Source organism: Ammospiza caudacuta, chromosome 16 (genome assembly GCF_027887145.1).
Source record: "Ammospiza caudacuta isolate bAmmCau1 chromosome 16, bAmmCau1.pri, whole genome shotgun sequence".
NCBI lineage: Eukaryota > Metazoa > Chordata > Aves > Passeriformes > Passerellidae > Ammospiza > Ammospiza caudacuta.
The window spans coordinates 14897163-14914541 of NC_080608.1; the positions used below are offsets into that span (position 1 = coordinate 14897163).

The following is a 17379-nucleotide window of genomic DNA, read 5'->3' on the forward strand; positions in this document are numbered from 1 at the left end:
TCCTCAGCAGTCTCCATGAAGACATTTCACTGCTTGCACCACACCACAGCCTCAAGAGCCAGTTCCAAGCTCTCAAACCATCTGCAGCCATTCCTACATCTCACCTCTGCTACATTCACCCCTGGATTCCTTTGGGAGGGACAATTCTCCCTGAGGAACAACCCACAACCATCTCTCATTCCAGCACGAGTCAAATCTCTCTAAACCTTTCCTTCTCACTCCAGCCTGTGACTCACCTTCAGGTGAAGAACTAAATGGAGTTTATTATGCAGTCTTTTATTCCTCTATTACTCTATAAATAGTTTTAGAATACCTGTTTACTGTATCTGTATTTAAGCTCTGTCATCTTTACCTTACTCTATCACAAGAAAGTCTGCTCCTTGGCATGTGAGGATGTACCTGAGCAATGGCAGGATCGTTTCTGTAAAAGTAACACGTTTTAGAGGGCAGTAACAAAGATGTGATACAAAGATGCAAGGACTTAAATATCACTGAAGTTCATTCTTCTTTACAGGATCACGAATTTAATCAAAATATTTAGGATCCTTCAGGATACAATGAAGGAGTGAAAAAAAAAATTAAAAGGCTAAATTAAAAGATGAAGCAAGTGCTGTCACAGTGCCTTCTAAGCAGCAGGCTTCCACACTGCACAGATGCTCAGATCCACGAGACAGCCAAGGTTACTGCAGAAGCTTCTGCAATGAACTCCACTGCTCTGGAGTTTGGGCTGGAATGTAAATGCTCACTTTGAAGCAGCCATTTGGTTTAATTGTTAGACTTTGAAGAGGGGGAGAGCAACAGACATTTAAAATAGTTCCCATTCAATCTTATTTACAATTTCCTCTTGTGACTTGGTAAGAGGGAGATTTCAGCACACTTCATACTGCAATATTTGCATTTTTGCTGCAGAGGCCCTATTCCCAAAGTGGTACCAACCTCATTTTTATCAACAAAGCTTCTGCCAAAAAAAAAGCCAAATAATTCTTTACCAACCCATCTGATTGCACAAGAAAAGGAAGACAAGCTCAAATTCAGACACTTTCAATAATATTCTATTTCCTTTGTTCTCATACAGACGAAGTAATTAGTGTACAATGTAAATAAGATTCCACTTCAAAAAAAGAAAAAAAGGACCAGGAAATAAAATTTCTCACAGTAGCTTTCCCATCTAAATCATTACACTCTGTTTTCATTTGCACCTCCTCTGCCAGAAGAAAACACGATGCTGAGCACATATATCCCTTTGGAGAGAGTCCCCACACACAAGGACTTAGAGTTTGAGAAACAGCCATCTCACTGGGTAACCTCTGAGCTGGGGTTAACAATAACTAACACACTTCCATCCAAATGCAGCTTTTGAGCTCTGTGTCAGCAGTGAGCACTCCCCTCCTTTGATTTGGGCTGTGCTATTTTTGCTCTTGGGACTTGGTGCACTGTCCCTTTTTGACTCACCATGAACATTTCTGGGTAAAGCAAGCAGCAGGCTCAGGGAAGCCCAATTCCTGCCCCAGTAAAGGAATGGTTCTAACACAAGTTAAAAACAATAAACAAAAAAGATAAAGAAAAGAGAGAATAATCTTTCCTGAATAGTCAGAGTGCTGTAGTGCCACAACACCAAGAAGGAGACTTGCACCTTTATGCTTCCAGCTGTAAGGAGCATTACAGCAGACACATTCTGCCAATCTTAAAAATACACAAATCCCCACTCAGCTCCTATTCAGGAGCACAAGGAAGCAGAGAATTCCACTGCCTCTCATGCAAGATGGTACAGATTTAGGCTCCACTGGAGAAAATAAACTGTGAAAATCATCCTAAGCAGAAAAGCAAAGTTAAACACTGCTAGACAAGAACATTGGTGCATTAACCAGTTCATGACCTCATTTACAACCTGTTGATTCAGCTCAGTGGAAACCTCTGGCTGTGCAGGGCTCATTGTTCAGTGAGCAGCAGCTCAGACTGCCTTTCAGCAATCTCTCTCCATTTATGCACCACCAAGGTGTTCCCAGCTCCTCTCACCAGAATTACCTCTTTGCCGACTCAGGTGTCTGAGGTCTATTGACTGCACACAATGGAGGCTTCTGTAACATGATCAAAGTCACAACTCATCCTCTTTATGAAGCACTTTAGGGCTCATTTGCATGATTACAGATCCCTTGTGTCCATTTCATATCATCACTCACAGTTTCCTGCACATTTAGTCTAAAAGTGAGAACTTTGCACATCAAAGAGTTCATAACATTTCTTAATAAGGCCACACCAAGTCTTGGAGTGCCAGAAAGCAGGAGCACAATTGCTTGGATTTTACCAGGAAATTAATTCAGGGGGCCTTACTTTTCCATTTTCCCATATCCTGTGAGGGTAAAGGGTCCATGATTTGCACAGCAACTTGCTGGGAAGCAGCAAGTCCTGAGCCTCAGGCTCCATCCCAACAGGCAGCTCTCCTGCCTCAGAGGGATCAGTGCTCTCTGAGTTAGTCACTGCACTTCAGCCTAATCCTTGACTGTCCTCATTTCAGTTTGTTCTGACAAATATCTGGCCACTGCATGCAAGTGCCAAAAGAACAGGACATACCTCTGAAAGCCTGCTTTTGAGATGGTAGAAGCACTACAGAAACAACTGGCACATTTATTTTTAATTCTCAGGATAACCAACCACCAGACTGGTTACACTGCAATTTACACAGAGATTTCATAAATTGTCAATGTCTAAATCATCCATCTCAAGGCAAGATTTTTAAAAGATATACTTTCATATACCTGTCCTCCAGAAAATGCCAGAAAATTAGTTCAAACTGAGAAAGCACACATCTAAACATGCTTGCACATATGGAAATTGGCATTTACTCAGTCATGGCTCAGAACAACTATAAACAGAGATCAGAAATCCTGTTATCAACATCTGCACATCTCAGTGAAAATAATGCCAACAAAACAATTTATTCATTACTGGGGTACTGCCATCAACAGCTGTTTCTTCAATTTTTAAATGCATAACAGACTGGGCACTTTAAGTATAAATAATCCAAGAAATTGAGTTCTTTACAGAGATTTGCAGTATTGTCTGAACAAATAAAATGGACTTTTGATTCTGGTTCTGCCATATGATTAGGAGACTCTTTATAAATCACTAAGAGAAGCTGCAATGCTGTCATGAGACTGGTATTCAGAATCAAAAATTTCAAGCACTTCCTTTCAAAAAGGCTGCTAGTGGCTCCTTTTAAAAAAAAAAAAAAAAAAAAAAAAAAAGTAGCAATGTGGGTTTCCAAAAAAGAGACATCAGCTTTATACAGAAAAGCTACCTGAAAATACCCATATGCTGAGAAAGCTGCTTAGGGAAAACCTACAACGTTTAGGGAGCAGTAAAGGAATCTTCAGTCCTGAGTCAGAAAATAAAAAAGGCTGTGCTGGATTTTGAGCATGGCACACTCTCTACCTCCTCCTGTGTCCTACCAACTGCAGCACACACTGTATTTTATCCAAGAAGAGAATGAGAAGATGTAACAAGTGATTATTTTAAGAAATAAAGACCAAGTCCATGTCATCAAATTGCACTTGATTAAAAATAGCTATAGTTTAAAATTAAATAGTAACACTCAGAAAATAGTTCTACTAGCCATTTATCCAAGTGCTGCTGCAGGAGAAAGACAGAAGACATGAGGCAGCAAAGCCAGAGATGCTGATCCTAAGTAGGACCTCATCTTTGTATGCATTAACTGTATTTACACATTTAAGTCATGCATCCTCTCTTGCAATTTTAGGGAATTTGTTTCTGTACTGAAACAACTCATTTCTTCTCACACTGAAGCTTCACTTGGCACTTCTTACAGTGTTTGTACCAGAGTAGAGTATCTCGCCCCTAAAAAGGCAACACAAAAAAAGAAATCTAAATAAAAGATCTACGTAAAGCACAAGAGCTTAAAGAGAAGTGGGCAGACCAAGGGTGCAATCAGCACAAAGGGCAGGAAGTCCAGCAGGTTTCTCCTCCCTCAAGCCCCCCTCATAAAAGCAGCATTCATAACAAGCAGCTTGCACCTAGCAAGTGATGTGACCAAGAGATTAAAGTATTAACCATGCAGTTCAAGAAACTGTCATTACAAACAGGCTTGTGAAAGATGACACATCTCCCACCTATTCCAAATATTCAAACACCTTTTTTTTTTCCTGAGAATTTCTTTTTATTTTTTGTAATAACAAAGAATACATTTTAAGATAGAAAACTGCTCTATTTTTACTCTTGAGTAAGAAAACCCTGTATTTTGTGCAATTCTGTGCCTCACCCATGACAGTAACTTAAATTCCAAGCCTGACTCTGATTATAGGTTAAGCTTATGACTCTTTCCATCTAGCTCAGAGTATTTACCACTTGGCACAAACAGCGTTGCTTTGCCCTTCTTCACAGGAGGAAATTACGTGGTTTCAACTTTTTTCCACCTTCTCCACCAAAAGAACACAAAAAGAAGTGTCTGTTTTCTCACAGCTAGACTCCAGTGCAGAAGAAAATGGAGAAGTCTGGCAGAAGTGCTAATCTACCCTACACAGAGGTTTCACCAATTCTAACCAGAAATTTATCTCTGTTGTTTGCACTGCTCTGTGCATATTTAGTTGAATTTCATGCAGGTGAACTTGTGGTTGAGTGGTTATCAGGACTGAGTATTTTCCTTTGCTCAAGCAGATAAGAGCTGTTTTATTGAAAGATATGAAAAGGAAAAGTTGTTTAAAAGAACAAAGTACATTTCAGGAGCTTTTATTATACTCACAGTACTGTTAACTGGAATGGGAATCACACAGGAGCACACATCATTTCACTTGTTACATTTAAATAGAAAAGACTCCTGGTAACCCCCAGTTCTGAACAAATTTCCAATTCTGTCTCCTTAGTTCCAGGAAAAGGTTCACTATATAAAGATTGGAAGAGTTTATTAATTTTTAGGGCTCTCTAATCAAATTGTTCCTTGAGCATCTCCCTGAGATAGATGCACCCAATTTCCTCAACTGCTGGAAGCACTTACATAGCACTATATATAGCACTACAAGATACTGGCTTGTAGAAGAAATTCAGTGATTGTTTGATACTGCAAAGCTGCCACTGCATTTGCTGATAGTGTTTCCTAACTGAAAATATGAACAGAGGATTTTTCTTTTTCCTAAATAAAGCAGATTAGTATGTTGAAACACATCCACGGTGAATTGTTGTTTAAATTCTATGCTGGCATTAATTTCCTCAAATGTATCTTCAAAGAAGCTCAATTCTCCAAACTGGTGGAAAAGTACTTTGTTTTCCCTACAAATCCAATTTATATATTTTGATACATCATCTTAATTAATGTTATACTCTAAAGCAGTGCAACTAAATCTATATAAAATGCCATGGAGGCATGTAAATTGATTTAGCCCAGCTTTACCCTGACACAGCTTAAATCCCCAACAACCAAGGAAATGAAACACAGCAACTTTATGTGAAAAGTTTTGTCACTAAAAATTGTCTGAAAATCTTTTAAAACAGGCACCTTGTTTGACAATTTAGAAGCTTTTCTTGTTCAGCAACCACCAGCTAGAGAAACAGAAGTGCATACATTCAATGTCATAAAAGCAAGAAGTAAAAGAACTGCTGAGTGATTGTTCACCAGGACAAAAGTACCCCTTGTAGAAGGAGGAAAAAGTCAGATTTCCCTGGTTTGGTACAAAAATAGCAACCAGATGGGAAATTCTTCGGTAACAATACTCATTCTCTCTGTAGTGTTTTTTATTGGTGTATCTCAACATACTTTAACAAGGAAAAGATTATTAAATGCCTATTAAGAGGGGCTTTGTCAGAGCTGGAAATTACCCACTGCCATCTTGAAAACCTACTGCACAGCTTTTAATTCTGCATTAGAAGCTGATCTGATACAGTGATCATTAAAAGCTTTGTGTGTGCACACAAATGCAAGAGAAAGACAGCTGTATGCAGGTACAGGCCACCACAGTCCTGTGTCACATTCACCTGTGTCACATTCACCAGCTCCAAACAGAGCTGTCCTCTCCCACAGACAGAGGAAAAGGGAACTGTGACACCAATGTTTTGTACTGTAAGTACACTGTCATCCCAGCACGAGGACAGTGGAGCCATAACAAAGAAAGCTGCACACACTTTTAGTGCAGTAAATGGTTTCCAGACAACAAGCATCACAAAAAAAGGGAAGCCTCATGCCAGCACTTACACAGTCAGGATTAAAGTCAGGACATGCTCCTTCAAAAGCCCACAGTTTCCTAACTGCTTAAGTAAAGTGTGTTTCCTTCAGCTGACTGCAGAGCATCTTTATCTTCCAAAACCATCTAGAAGGAAGAAACACTCCAGAGTGGTTAAATTATATGCTAGCCCTTTCTCTCCAAGGCAGGCAGTGCTCAGGCAGATGCTTGCCAGAGATCAACCTCAGCTGCCCAAATCCAGTCCCTAATTCACCCCATGTGCAGATGAATCACACTCTCACCTGGAGAGCAGGTCCCAGCACACCAATCCTTTCATCTCCCAGAAACAGATATCTGGCATTCCAGAGCTGGACTTGCAGGCCAAGGTTAACACCTCAGCTGCCTGAGTTAGTAATTTTGTCCATTTATCTGCAACACAAGGGCTGGTTACCTGCTTGGATCCACTCACAGCACAGAGATGGTTCATAAGGGTGTAAACTGAAGAGCCAGAATGGTGCAGCAGAGAAAACTAAATTTCTAGTGCTGTGGTCAGTCCAAACCAGGCCACATTTTCTCTAGCCTCTTGTTTAATGTTAAGTTTTTATACTTCTTGTCTGCACAGCGTTTCACAGCTACTTGTAAAAGCTAAATAACAACAATCAGTAAAAACCCTGGGTAAGATTTCTTTGCTGCTAACATAAACTGTCCCTTAGGCAGGACTGTAATGAATGCATTGTCATGTTATTCTCTGTAATCAATATATTAACATGCTGTTACTAAATTCTTAAAATTCTTGTAGCAAGCCAAAAGGTATTTAGTAGAGTAGTATTTTCTCTTGAATAGATCTATACTTACCCACATAATGCATATTAAGGGCCAAGTACTTGTACTGGAAGAGAGGGTTGTTGTGCAGGCTACTTCTTTGGATCTGCTGGAAGAATGAGCTGACATCCCATCTGTACAAGACATCCAACAGCATGATGCTGGGGACCCTTAGGGCCACGTTTAACACTGCCTCCAACTTCTCCTTTGCAGCCATTCTCTTCCCTTTCTGTGAATTGGCAGCAGACTGCAAATAGCACAAGAGAGAGAAGAGTAATCAGATCAATCCCACTGTACAAACAGCCATTAGGCTTTGTGATCCTGTGAATGGGGCTTCCTGTGTGGCCACAAACGGCTGAATGAATCAACTGAGTTAAACTCAAATCCACACAGGACTGCTTCTATTTTGGCTATATAAAGGTCAATTTGCTAGCAGTTTTTTCCATGGTGACACTGTAAAATGGGGGGAGGGCAAGTTAATGGCATGAAAATGCTCTAAGGGGGTGTGGACAGCTCTTATTTACACCCATTTAGCAGCTGAGATCTCACTGAAACCCCCCAGTGTGGTAGGTACTACATAAACATTTACATGAACAGCATCAGAATGCAACACTCTATGCTTTAGAAACCAAACACCAATAAAATTCAGACACTACATCCATCTAGCTTAGCACTATTTCTGTGTCTCTCAAATTAAATAATCACCCATTAAGGCAGGTCTGTAAATATTTTGGATTCACTTCCTCAATGCAAATTGCAATAAGTAATTTTCAAATACCAAAAAGCCTTAAAAAATCATTTGCAGCCTTCATTAACCTCTACAAATTTATCTATTTATATAATTTGAGGGCTGTGTGTTTTGAAGATTGGGACCAACAATGGAACTAATTCTATTCATTTCTGTGTAACTCACAAAGAATCATACAAACAAATGACCATATCCTCACTCGTGAATACTAAAAGGTAATTTAAATTTGGAGTTTGCCATCACGTAAGATGGATGATGCACAACAAAAAAGGGCATTTTTTTAAAAAAACAGCTGGTCCACAACAGCATCTCAGAAGTCACCAACAAAATAATTTTAAAGAGTAAAAGGATCAGTTTGACATCCTGTCAGCTAAGACTGACAGTTGTTCCTAAATGAAATGTGCTGGTTTTACCATTTACCTGCCCATCCCTTGAACACGATTCACCCCAGACTGCATTAGGGAAGTGCAGTTGAAGATGGAGATGATCCAGCAAGTTTTTATCCACAAGAAGCCACTCAAAGTAAAATCATCTGCAGCACAATCAGCCCCCCATAAGGTCAGACTTAAAAGGCTCCCAATACCAATTATTAGGGGGACAACTGGAAAGAACTGCAGCCTGAGCAAAGATATGGAAAACCTGCACTTGAACTACACTTTTAAATATAATTTTACAGGACTTTATTCATATTGTCCCTGTCTAAGTTATAAAAGCTTTTGTAGCTGTGCAAGTTCTATACCTCAAGCCAGCACGGCAGTCCAGCATGAAGTGAAACCATGCAAATGTACATTAAGAAAAAAACCCAGCCCAAATAACCAAAAAAAACCCCCAAGACCTCTCACTTACAAGCCTCGTGTGAGGTTTGATTTGTGTTGCCATGGCCTGGATGACACTGCAAACTGTTCATGTCACACCTCTCAAGCCATGATGACATAAAATTAAATTAGCTCAAGAAGTCAGGACAGATCAAAACTGAGATGTGGCTCAATAAACCACAGGTTGCAGGGCTGTTGCCTGCCATTGTCTAGCCCACAGTCTGATTTCTCAAGTTATGTAAATGCTGGCACTTTTTACAGAGCTCTACAAACCCCAAGGGGAGCACATCCTTCCCCTCACGCAGGAAGTGCCTCCCAACCACATCGGGCACCCCACACAACACCAGCATTTCACAGAGCTGCCCAACACAAATTAAAAGGTCAGCCAGAAGATTACAAATATTTAGATTATTTACAAAACTACCACCCAAGCAGCTACTACAGAATCAGAGCATTCAACATTTTTTGTGAATAAAAGACTGAGTTTAAAGGGATGGTATTGTACAAACAGAAGTTGGGAGTTACAAAGTTGGATACAGGGAGTTACAAAAAATTACAAGTTTATGTAATTCACATCAAAATATTTTACATGTCCCAGAATTATGAAAAATCTATGGGTTTGTTAAGTTCATAAATTTTATCAAAACTCAGAAATTAGGCTGCCTCCCCATTTTTTACTAGGTTCCTTTTCTAAGTAGATCAGGATGTAGGGATAGGGATGAGCAGGGACTGACAGGTTTTCAATCTGTCATAAAAATATCCACGTAAAGTGACAACAAGTGCCTGATATCAAATTACATTCTAAAAACTGTCAAACCTTTTTCAGTCAACAACAACCAAAGATGCATGACAAGAAGGTAACTTTCACGTGAGCTTTCACTTTCCTTAATTACTCCAAAAAGAGAATTACATGGACAACTTAATACTGAAAGTTAACTTGAGGATCAGCACATCCAAATTAAGCTGAAAAATTCTGCCTCCCAAATTCATGCACTCATACTTGAGATACAGCAGATAAAAAAGGGCAACATTTAGATTATCTAAAAGAATAATTCAATTTCAAATGCTGCCGAAACAAAAGCAACACAAACTTTGAAAACCACATCATGTCACAACGGAAGTGCTGAGGAGCAGCCACTGCAACTGCACAGCATCTTCTGTGCCTGAGCGACAAAAAAACCCCAATACTAAGAAGAAACCCTTTAAAATTAACTCCACTAGAAATGCGGATGTGTTGAATAAAGGCTCAGTTGTAATGGCTGCCAAGTTCTAACAGAACGAAATAGAGACAAGCAAAGTCCATTGCTCTAAGCTCATTATATTGTAAAGAGCTCTCACAATACATTATTTTGATTGGTGTAAAAACAAACAAAAAAACAACCACAACGTTAAACCTCTAAAACCTTTAGATAAATGATGATGACAGGAGTTGCTGGATGTTCAGACGTTAGGAAAAAAAAAAATAGGTCACTTGTTGTACAAGGCCAAAACATGGACTGGGGAGCCACTTGTTTGTGTTTCAAAATTTTTTCCCATGATTTCAAACATCTCCCTGTTCCAAATTAGAGTAAGAAAAGGAACAATCTCAGGAAGACTGCCACGGTTTAACTCCTGCTGGGAATTAATATCACACAGCCACTTGATCACCATCACCCCTCCCAGTGGGATGGAGAGAATTGGAAAAAAAGGGCAAAAACCTTGGGTTGAAATAAGAACACTTCAATAAATAAAATAATGACAGAATAGTGACAATGATAGTAACTGCGGTGAATAGCAGATAATAACCAAAAAAAGAACAGAAAAAGAGAGGACTAAAACCCAAGAGAAACCAGTGCCACAATGCAGTTGCTCACCACACACTGACCAGTGCCCACCCAGTCCCTGAGCAGCAGTCGGTGTCTCCCAGCCAATTCCCCCCGTTCATACTCTGGCCATGAGGTTCTGTGCTGTGGAATTTCCCTTTGCCCAGTTCCCCCAGCTCCTTGTGCACCTGCTCACTGTCAGAGCACAGGAAACTGAACAGTCCTTGATTTAGAGCAGGCACTGCCTGGCACCAAATAAACCATTGGTGTGCCATCAACATTAGTCTTGTACTAAATCCAAAACACAGCACTGCACCAGTTACCAAAATTAACTCAATTCCAGCAAAAGCCAAGACCAAGAACTTCAGATTTCAGATCTTAAGCTGTGCTATTTGGCCAAAACAACCTTTTAAAAAACTCCCTTTATAACTGATTGTTCAAGGAACATGGAGTGTTCATTTTTGGTTCATAACAATTATATTTCAAAAATCCCTCCCTCCCCTGGCACACCCATTTTGTCAATAGCATATTCCTGGTTAGCCTTAAAGAAAACAGTAGAATTGGCAAAAATCAATTAAAAGAAAAAAGGAAAAAACTCCTTCAAGTTGTCCCAGCTCATTCCCTCAGCAGAACAGACCATCTTGAGTGTGATCACACAGCACATACCCTCTCAAAGATAACACACATTTTTCCTTTCACAGAATTTTTTTTCTGAAGTTTTATCACAACAAAATTTTGCCATTTCAGCTGAAGCTGTGAATTCTGCCACTTAAACCAGTGTAACTGTTGCTTCTGCACCAACATAAATATAAATCCATCACATCACAGGCAGAAAATATGCCCTGATAAAGCAGCACAAGGGCCAGGAAAAATCCACACTCATTTATCCAAACAGGTACAAAATTACATTAACAGAGAAAAGTTTGTACATTTAGGAAAGCATTAATCATAAAGTTACTAAATAGTTACAGAAAGAAACTGGAATACCTGCAAATGTAAGTTATTCCAAGCCTATTGCCACCAATAATCACCACAGAAAGTAATTCCAGTCAAATCAGAACCTCAAAACCAGACTTGATCCTGCAACATTCACCTCACATCTGTGAACAAGATGCTCATTCTGCTACAGCATCACAACCTAAAATACTTGGCAAGATTGACTAAAATCCAAAAGAGAGAATTTCACCTTCTGTTTCTCACATCCATGAAACTCCAGTTACTCTGGATACATCCGTTAACAAGCGGATTCTGGTCTGTAGTTTAGTTAGATTAATTTTCAGTAATAGATTCTGAAACTAAAAATATCACCAGGAAAACCTTTTGTTTTCTTTTGAGGTAAACTTGGCTAGACAGGCTTTGAAAAGGAAAAAAAAAAATTTAAAAAATAAACCCAAACAAAATACAAAACATACAACTCCAATCTGTAGCTGTAGAAAAAAGTTCAGTGTCACAGTCCAACAACCAAAATTAGACCCATCAGCTGGGTTCTACCCACTCACTCCCTTCTTTACACCTGTCCTGGTCTGAGGTGCAAAAAGAATTTGAATTACAGAAGAATCCCATTCTTCAAAGACTCAGATCCTTCTATCATCAGTTTGGGAGGGAGAGAACAAAGGGAAGCAAAGGGAAGGAACAGGACTAAAAGGTTTATCAAATATGCACTTAGAAAAGAATCTCCCTGTGTGATTGTGTAGAGAAACAAAAACAAACCTAGAAGTGAGAGTACGTGAGTCACCAATCCATCAGAAGGGCTCTCTCCCTCGCAGACAGTGCCAAGGAGAGGGAAAGGCTGCCTTGCTCCCATACAATTGAAACTGGCTAACAAGGACAGCAATCAATGGTTTCTGCTGAGGAGGACAGATCCAGCGAGATCCAGGAGCAGGAACAAAGCCCTGGAACACTGCAGACGTGCTCAGCAACACCAGCACTGGCACCCAGTCACTGCTCCCAGTAATGCTCACCCTGGATCCCTGCAGGTGTTCAGCAATTCCAAATAATAACCAGAGACTATTCAGCCTTCCATTTATAGGTTTAGAGAGTCAGTCAGCAAACAGACAGCTTGATCTTGCTGTGTAAGCAGTTAGCAAGAACAAACAACATTTTTTTTTTCTCCTTATTTTCTCTTTCTCCTTATTTTTTTCCCCTTTTTCCCCCATCTGGTCTAACAATATGGATTGCTGTACAACTGCTGCAATGGTGTGCCTGAAGAACTGGTATTTCTACCTGGAAAACACAGTAATTCCTACATTCCTACTCATCCAAGACTCATTCAGTTGTGAACTGTGGCACAGCTGAGGTTAACCATTCCAAACAAATATAGCACGTGTTTTGCAAAAGCAAATGTTACTGCAAAATAAATTAGGTCAAACTCTTCTCTGTTCACAGGGACTTCAGTGAACATGAATTCACATTACAGGCATATTAAAAATGGACAAAAGCAACTACGGAAGGTTAATTGCAAAGAATAAAAAAATAATCTACATTCCCAACTTTCATTAATTCTAGCATATTTTATATGAGGGGAAAGAAAAGCAATCTACGAAATGAAGATACATATCACAGAGCTGTGACGATTAAGTTTTCCTTAAAGATTTATTTCTCAAGTACATTATACACTATTAACAGTTTCAGCCCACTCTCAATTATATAGCAAGTGCATTATATTATTTATTGGTAGCCTGTAAAACATCCTGTGGCTTTTATTTTTCATAATGAGCGGGTAAGACAAAGGAACTGAACTCGGGGACTAACATGTGTTAACAAAGGTTAACAAATCCACCAGGTATGCAGCAAAATCCTTCCTTCTGTGCATTCCTCTGGGATCCACACCCTGCCTGCACATGATCAGTTCAAATCCAGTCACACTAAGAGGGGCTGCGTGGTTTTGAGATCACAGCTTAGCTGAGCACCTGAAAGACAGCAAGCTAATTCATTAAAATTAAAATATAATTAATAATATCTTTAATTAAAATCTTCAGAAGAAAATCTAGGTTGACTCAACAAACCAAACTGCTCCAAGGCCCTTTCTGGCTCCCCGGTTTCTCACCAGTTCAAGGTTTGGTTTATTAACCAGTTATTCAGCAGTTTTTTTGCCATCACAGCCCGTGTTTGCAAGCCCACACCTACAAGCCTGCCTAACCACATTTGTATCAGCACATTCTGAGAAAATCTGGGCAGCAATCCCAAAGCGCCTCTGCAGAGGAGAGAATACCCAGAGGAGCTGCACAGGGAGCATTAATGAGAGCCCGAGATGATGCAGTGACATCCCACCCCAGAGAGCTGGATCCCAGGAACACCAGCCACAGGCAAAGCTCACAAAAACCCTGCAACCCAAACGTGTTACCAGGATGAAGCCACACAACGGGATGAAATATATTTCATCCTCCACAGTTGCCCAGGCAGTTTTTAGCCATTTCAGACACAGCCTATGTTTAGAACCTGCAATGACAATAACTAGCTACCAGACTGGGAAGAAGTTAAAATAGAAAATAAGACTTTCAAGATTTCTCTAGGTCAGCACTGATAAAGTTTCCATTGCTGCTGCTGCCTTATCTGTTTTTGGAATCATGTAAATAAAGCTTCGAGGCCTGTGAAACAGGCAGCTCAGCTTCCTGCAGCACCAGACTCGCTTGACAGAAATATCAAACACACAGTGGAAATACCCAGCAAAGTTCCCTTTAAAATAAGCTCAAACTCAAGATACGCAACCAAAGAATTCTTCCAGAAAAGCTCCTCAAGATGAAGTACCCACTTGTGAGTGCTCCTCCCAAGAATGCTGCTAATTACAGAGCAGCAGGGCCTCTGAAATGAGAGTTGCTGGAAGGGCAGGGAAACAGGTACAGATGCCTGAATCGCAATGAAGGACTGGCCTTGAATGCACACTTAAAAAGCAAAGCGATGGTGAACTGTCCACTAACCACAGCAAACACTGCCAGGTGTATTTGAGCTAAAAATGGGCTCGGAAGAGTAAAGCACCACACGGGTTCCCGAGGAGGGGAAGAGGAGCCATCTGCACTGTTTGAAGAGGAGGAAACCGACCCAAGTTTAGCAAACAGCTCGGAGAAGGTTTGTGTGAGCCCAACACCAAGCACCAAGCAGCTCACGGAGTTTTGCAGGACACACCCATGGCTCAGAGCTCACGGGCGCGATGCTCCTTTCTGCCTCTGCACCAAGGGCTCCGGCTGCCGAACCGGACCGAGAAACCGATCTCTGCCCATCCTCTCTCCCAAAGGAAGGAATTCCCCAGCATTTCTTCCAAGGAACCGACTCAGTTCATGTCTCGGTCAGAATCAAATGGCTCTAACATCAGCAGCTCCTCAAGGCTGATGTAAACAAGGCGAATTCTTGTTCTGGATGAGCAGTAGTTTTATATTGCTCTGTAAGATTGCTGATGAACCTTCTGTGTAATGGTGGTCGCAAAGACAACCATTTCCTAATGCAAATGAGTTCAGCAATTAATTAAACACGAGTGATATTATGACTCGAAAACCAGAGCTGATTATTAGTTACTAAAGCTAACCAGAAACAAAAAAAAGATACAGTTTCTCATGCACAGGCCCCCACCTAAGATAACCAACAAAAAAAAGCCAAGCTTACAGAAAAACCGAAGTCAGCTTAGAGCGCCCACCTAACCAAAGTATTTTTTCTATTTTTAAATCTATCTTCATTTACCCCACAAAAAGAATTATTTCCTTCTTCTCCTCCCAAGTTTTATCTTTACAGACACACTACAAGCACAGACAAACCCTAACTGAAATATATGTGAAAGTATCCAAGTCTGAAACACAAGTTAACAGAAACTCGTGTACTAAAAGCTGCAGAAGAAATGAATACCGCAACACCTACAGATTTCAAAAGAAAAGTATTCTGAATGAGATCACAAATGCCTAATATTTATGAGTCATATTACACAAACCTCACTTTTCTTTGGTATATTTCACCCATAGCTTCTAACATTCTCCTTCATTTGCTGATACTTGCGGCATCACGCACAAAAAGAATTCACTTTTTTTTCCACTTTATTCCCCCAATTACATTATTTATGCACCGGGTCCCACACACACCCCCAAAAAGGCAGCACAACCAGAAGGTAAGCATCCCTCTAAGAGCTCCATCTGTCACAAGTATTCTTGGTACACAGAACTACTCCCGAGCACAGAAGAAAAATGAAAATTCTCATCACAAACCTTATTTTATAGGGCTACAGAAGGTCTCATAAAACCGACTGACATGACATAAGTAGGGAAGATGCAAAGAGCCCTGTTCTCCACGCCACGGGCAGGCTGCTCCTTACATAAGCATGACCATATGCTCCAGGGCCCGTCTCCAGGAGAGGTGCCCGGCTCCGCTCCGTGTCTCAGCCGGCCCGGGGGATGCTCAGCCGGCTGCGGGCACAGCCCGAGCCCAGGCAGGGCGGGCAGCACCGCAGCCCTCCGCCCAAGCTGTGTCAGGGCTGCGGGAGCCCGCACTCACCCCCGGCTCCAGCACGGGCATGCGAACCGCGGCCCCCTTACCCCTCTCCCCGACAGGACACTCCTTCCCCGCCCGGCGCAACTCCCGCGCTCACCGCCGGCGCCGCGAGCAGCCCCGCGCATCCTGCCCGGCCCCGCTGAACTCCAGTAACCCCGGCGGCTCCCGGCGCCGGCGGAGGAGGGGAGCGGGGAGGGGAAGGGGGGCGGAGGGCGGGGAGGAGCCGGAGGGGGGCTGCGCGCAGGGAAGGCCGGGGAGGGAGCCCCGGCACCGGCGCGGACACGCGCGGGAGAAGCGGGGGCGCGGAGGGGGCGCGGAGGGGGCGCGGGAGTGGCGGGCGGGGGGCGCCGCGGGGGCGCGCGCGCGCGCGCCTGAGGCGGCGCGTGCGGGAATCACCTGAACCCGCGGGGTCGCCGCCGCCGCCTCCTCCTCCTGCTCTTCCTCCTCCTCTCGCTCCTGCTCCCCGGTGGCGCGGCGGTGGCTCCGCGCTTCTCACGCCGACGGCGGCGGCGGTTCGGTGCCCGGCGGCAGAGCGGCTCCTCGAGGCACCATGGCCGCGCCGCGCCGCCTCAGGGCGCCGCCGACTCCCCGCGGCCCCGCGGACGGGCGGCCATGGCCCCGCTGCCTGCGCGCGCGCGCCGCCCCTCTCCGCGCATGCGCACGCCCCGCCCGCGAAGAGGCTCCTCCGCTCCCCCCCGGGCAGGTTCGGGGTGGGGGCGGAGGGAGCGGAGCGGGGTTTTGGGGGAAAAGAGCCGGGATTTGGGCTGAGGAGCGCTCCCCGCCCTAAACGGGTTCTGTCCATAAAGCCGGGACCCTCTCGCCCGCCCACATCCCTGAAAGGCGGAGGCTGGGGTTTAAATTCCTGTGGGAGCGCAGGGATTTGGGTCCTCTCGGGACGTGCGGACTCGCCAGGGCAGCTGCGAGTCTGGGAAATGACTCAGAAAAGTCGGTCAGCAAAATTTCAGGTGGTGTCTGAGCAGATGTTTAAAAGGCAGCCCTGCTATTTTAATAATACTCCTTAGTGGCCTTGTGGAACACAAAGTGCTGTATTACTTTTAAATACTAAGGTTGACTCGGTTTTTTCCAGTGTTGGACTGCAGAGCCTCCCGTCACCTTTGCTGTGAGTCCAACCAGAAAAGCACCAGATTTGCTGTATTATTGCACTGTCATTTTTCAGCTGGAGACCCGGCCCAGGGGCTGCTCCCACACAGCCCAGCCCAGCACACAGTTTCATACTTTTCAGCTCACAGATAAGTCTCACCAATATTTACTCATCCTGTCAGGGTTGCATGGCCAAGCCCTAGAACACATTCTGAAATGCTACGGAAAAAATTATGACACAAAAGGAGTAATGTTTTTTACCTTAATGTTAAAAAAAAAAAATACAAAGCCACATTGTCTGGAACATGAAAAAAAAAACCCACTTTGCTGTGGTGAGGAATGAGGGAATACACTGAACTGGAAAATCCTGTAGTTCACAAGGGTTGGGCTGGCCAACTTAATAATTGCTTTTTTCCTTCCATCTCTAATGAACTGGAGCATTCACAGACCTAGGT

General features: G+C 42.7%; 1 protein-coding gene across 4 annotated transcripts in view; it reads right to left on the minus strand.

Annotated features, from left to right (window-relative positions):
- The window catches only part of RNF145 (ring finger protein 145), a 44477-nt gene extending 28042 nt beyond the window's left edge, over positions 1-16435 (minus strand). Inside the window, exons 1-2 of one of the 4 annotated variants that reach the window (XM_058815197.1) lie at positions 16220-16435; positions 7023-7236 (exon numbers count right to left, since the gene is read on the minus strand). In XM_058815197.1, coding sequence (XP_058671180.1) covers positions 7023-7206 — 184 coding nt within the window. In that variant the 5' untranslated portion in view covers positions 7207-7236; positions 16220-16435. Of the gene's footprint in view, positions 1-7022; positions 7237-15540; positions 15623-15647; positions 15827-15920; positions 15977-16219 lie in introns of those variants that run through there. The other 3 variants (XM_058815200.1, XM_058815201.1, XM_058815199.1) reach the window with 3 other exon arrangements.
- Between the last annotated feature and the right edge of the window lie 944 nt (positions 16436-17379).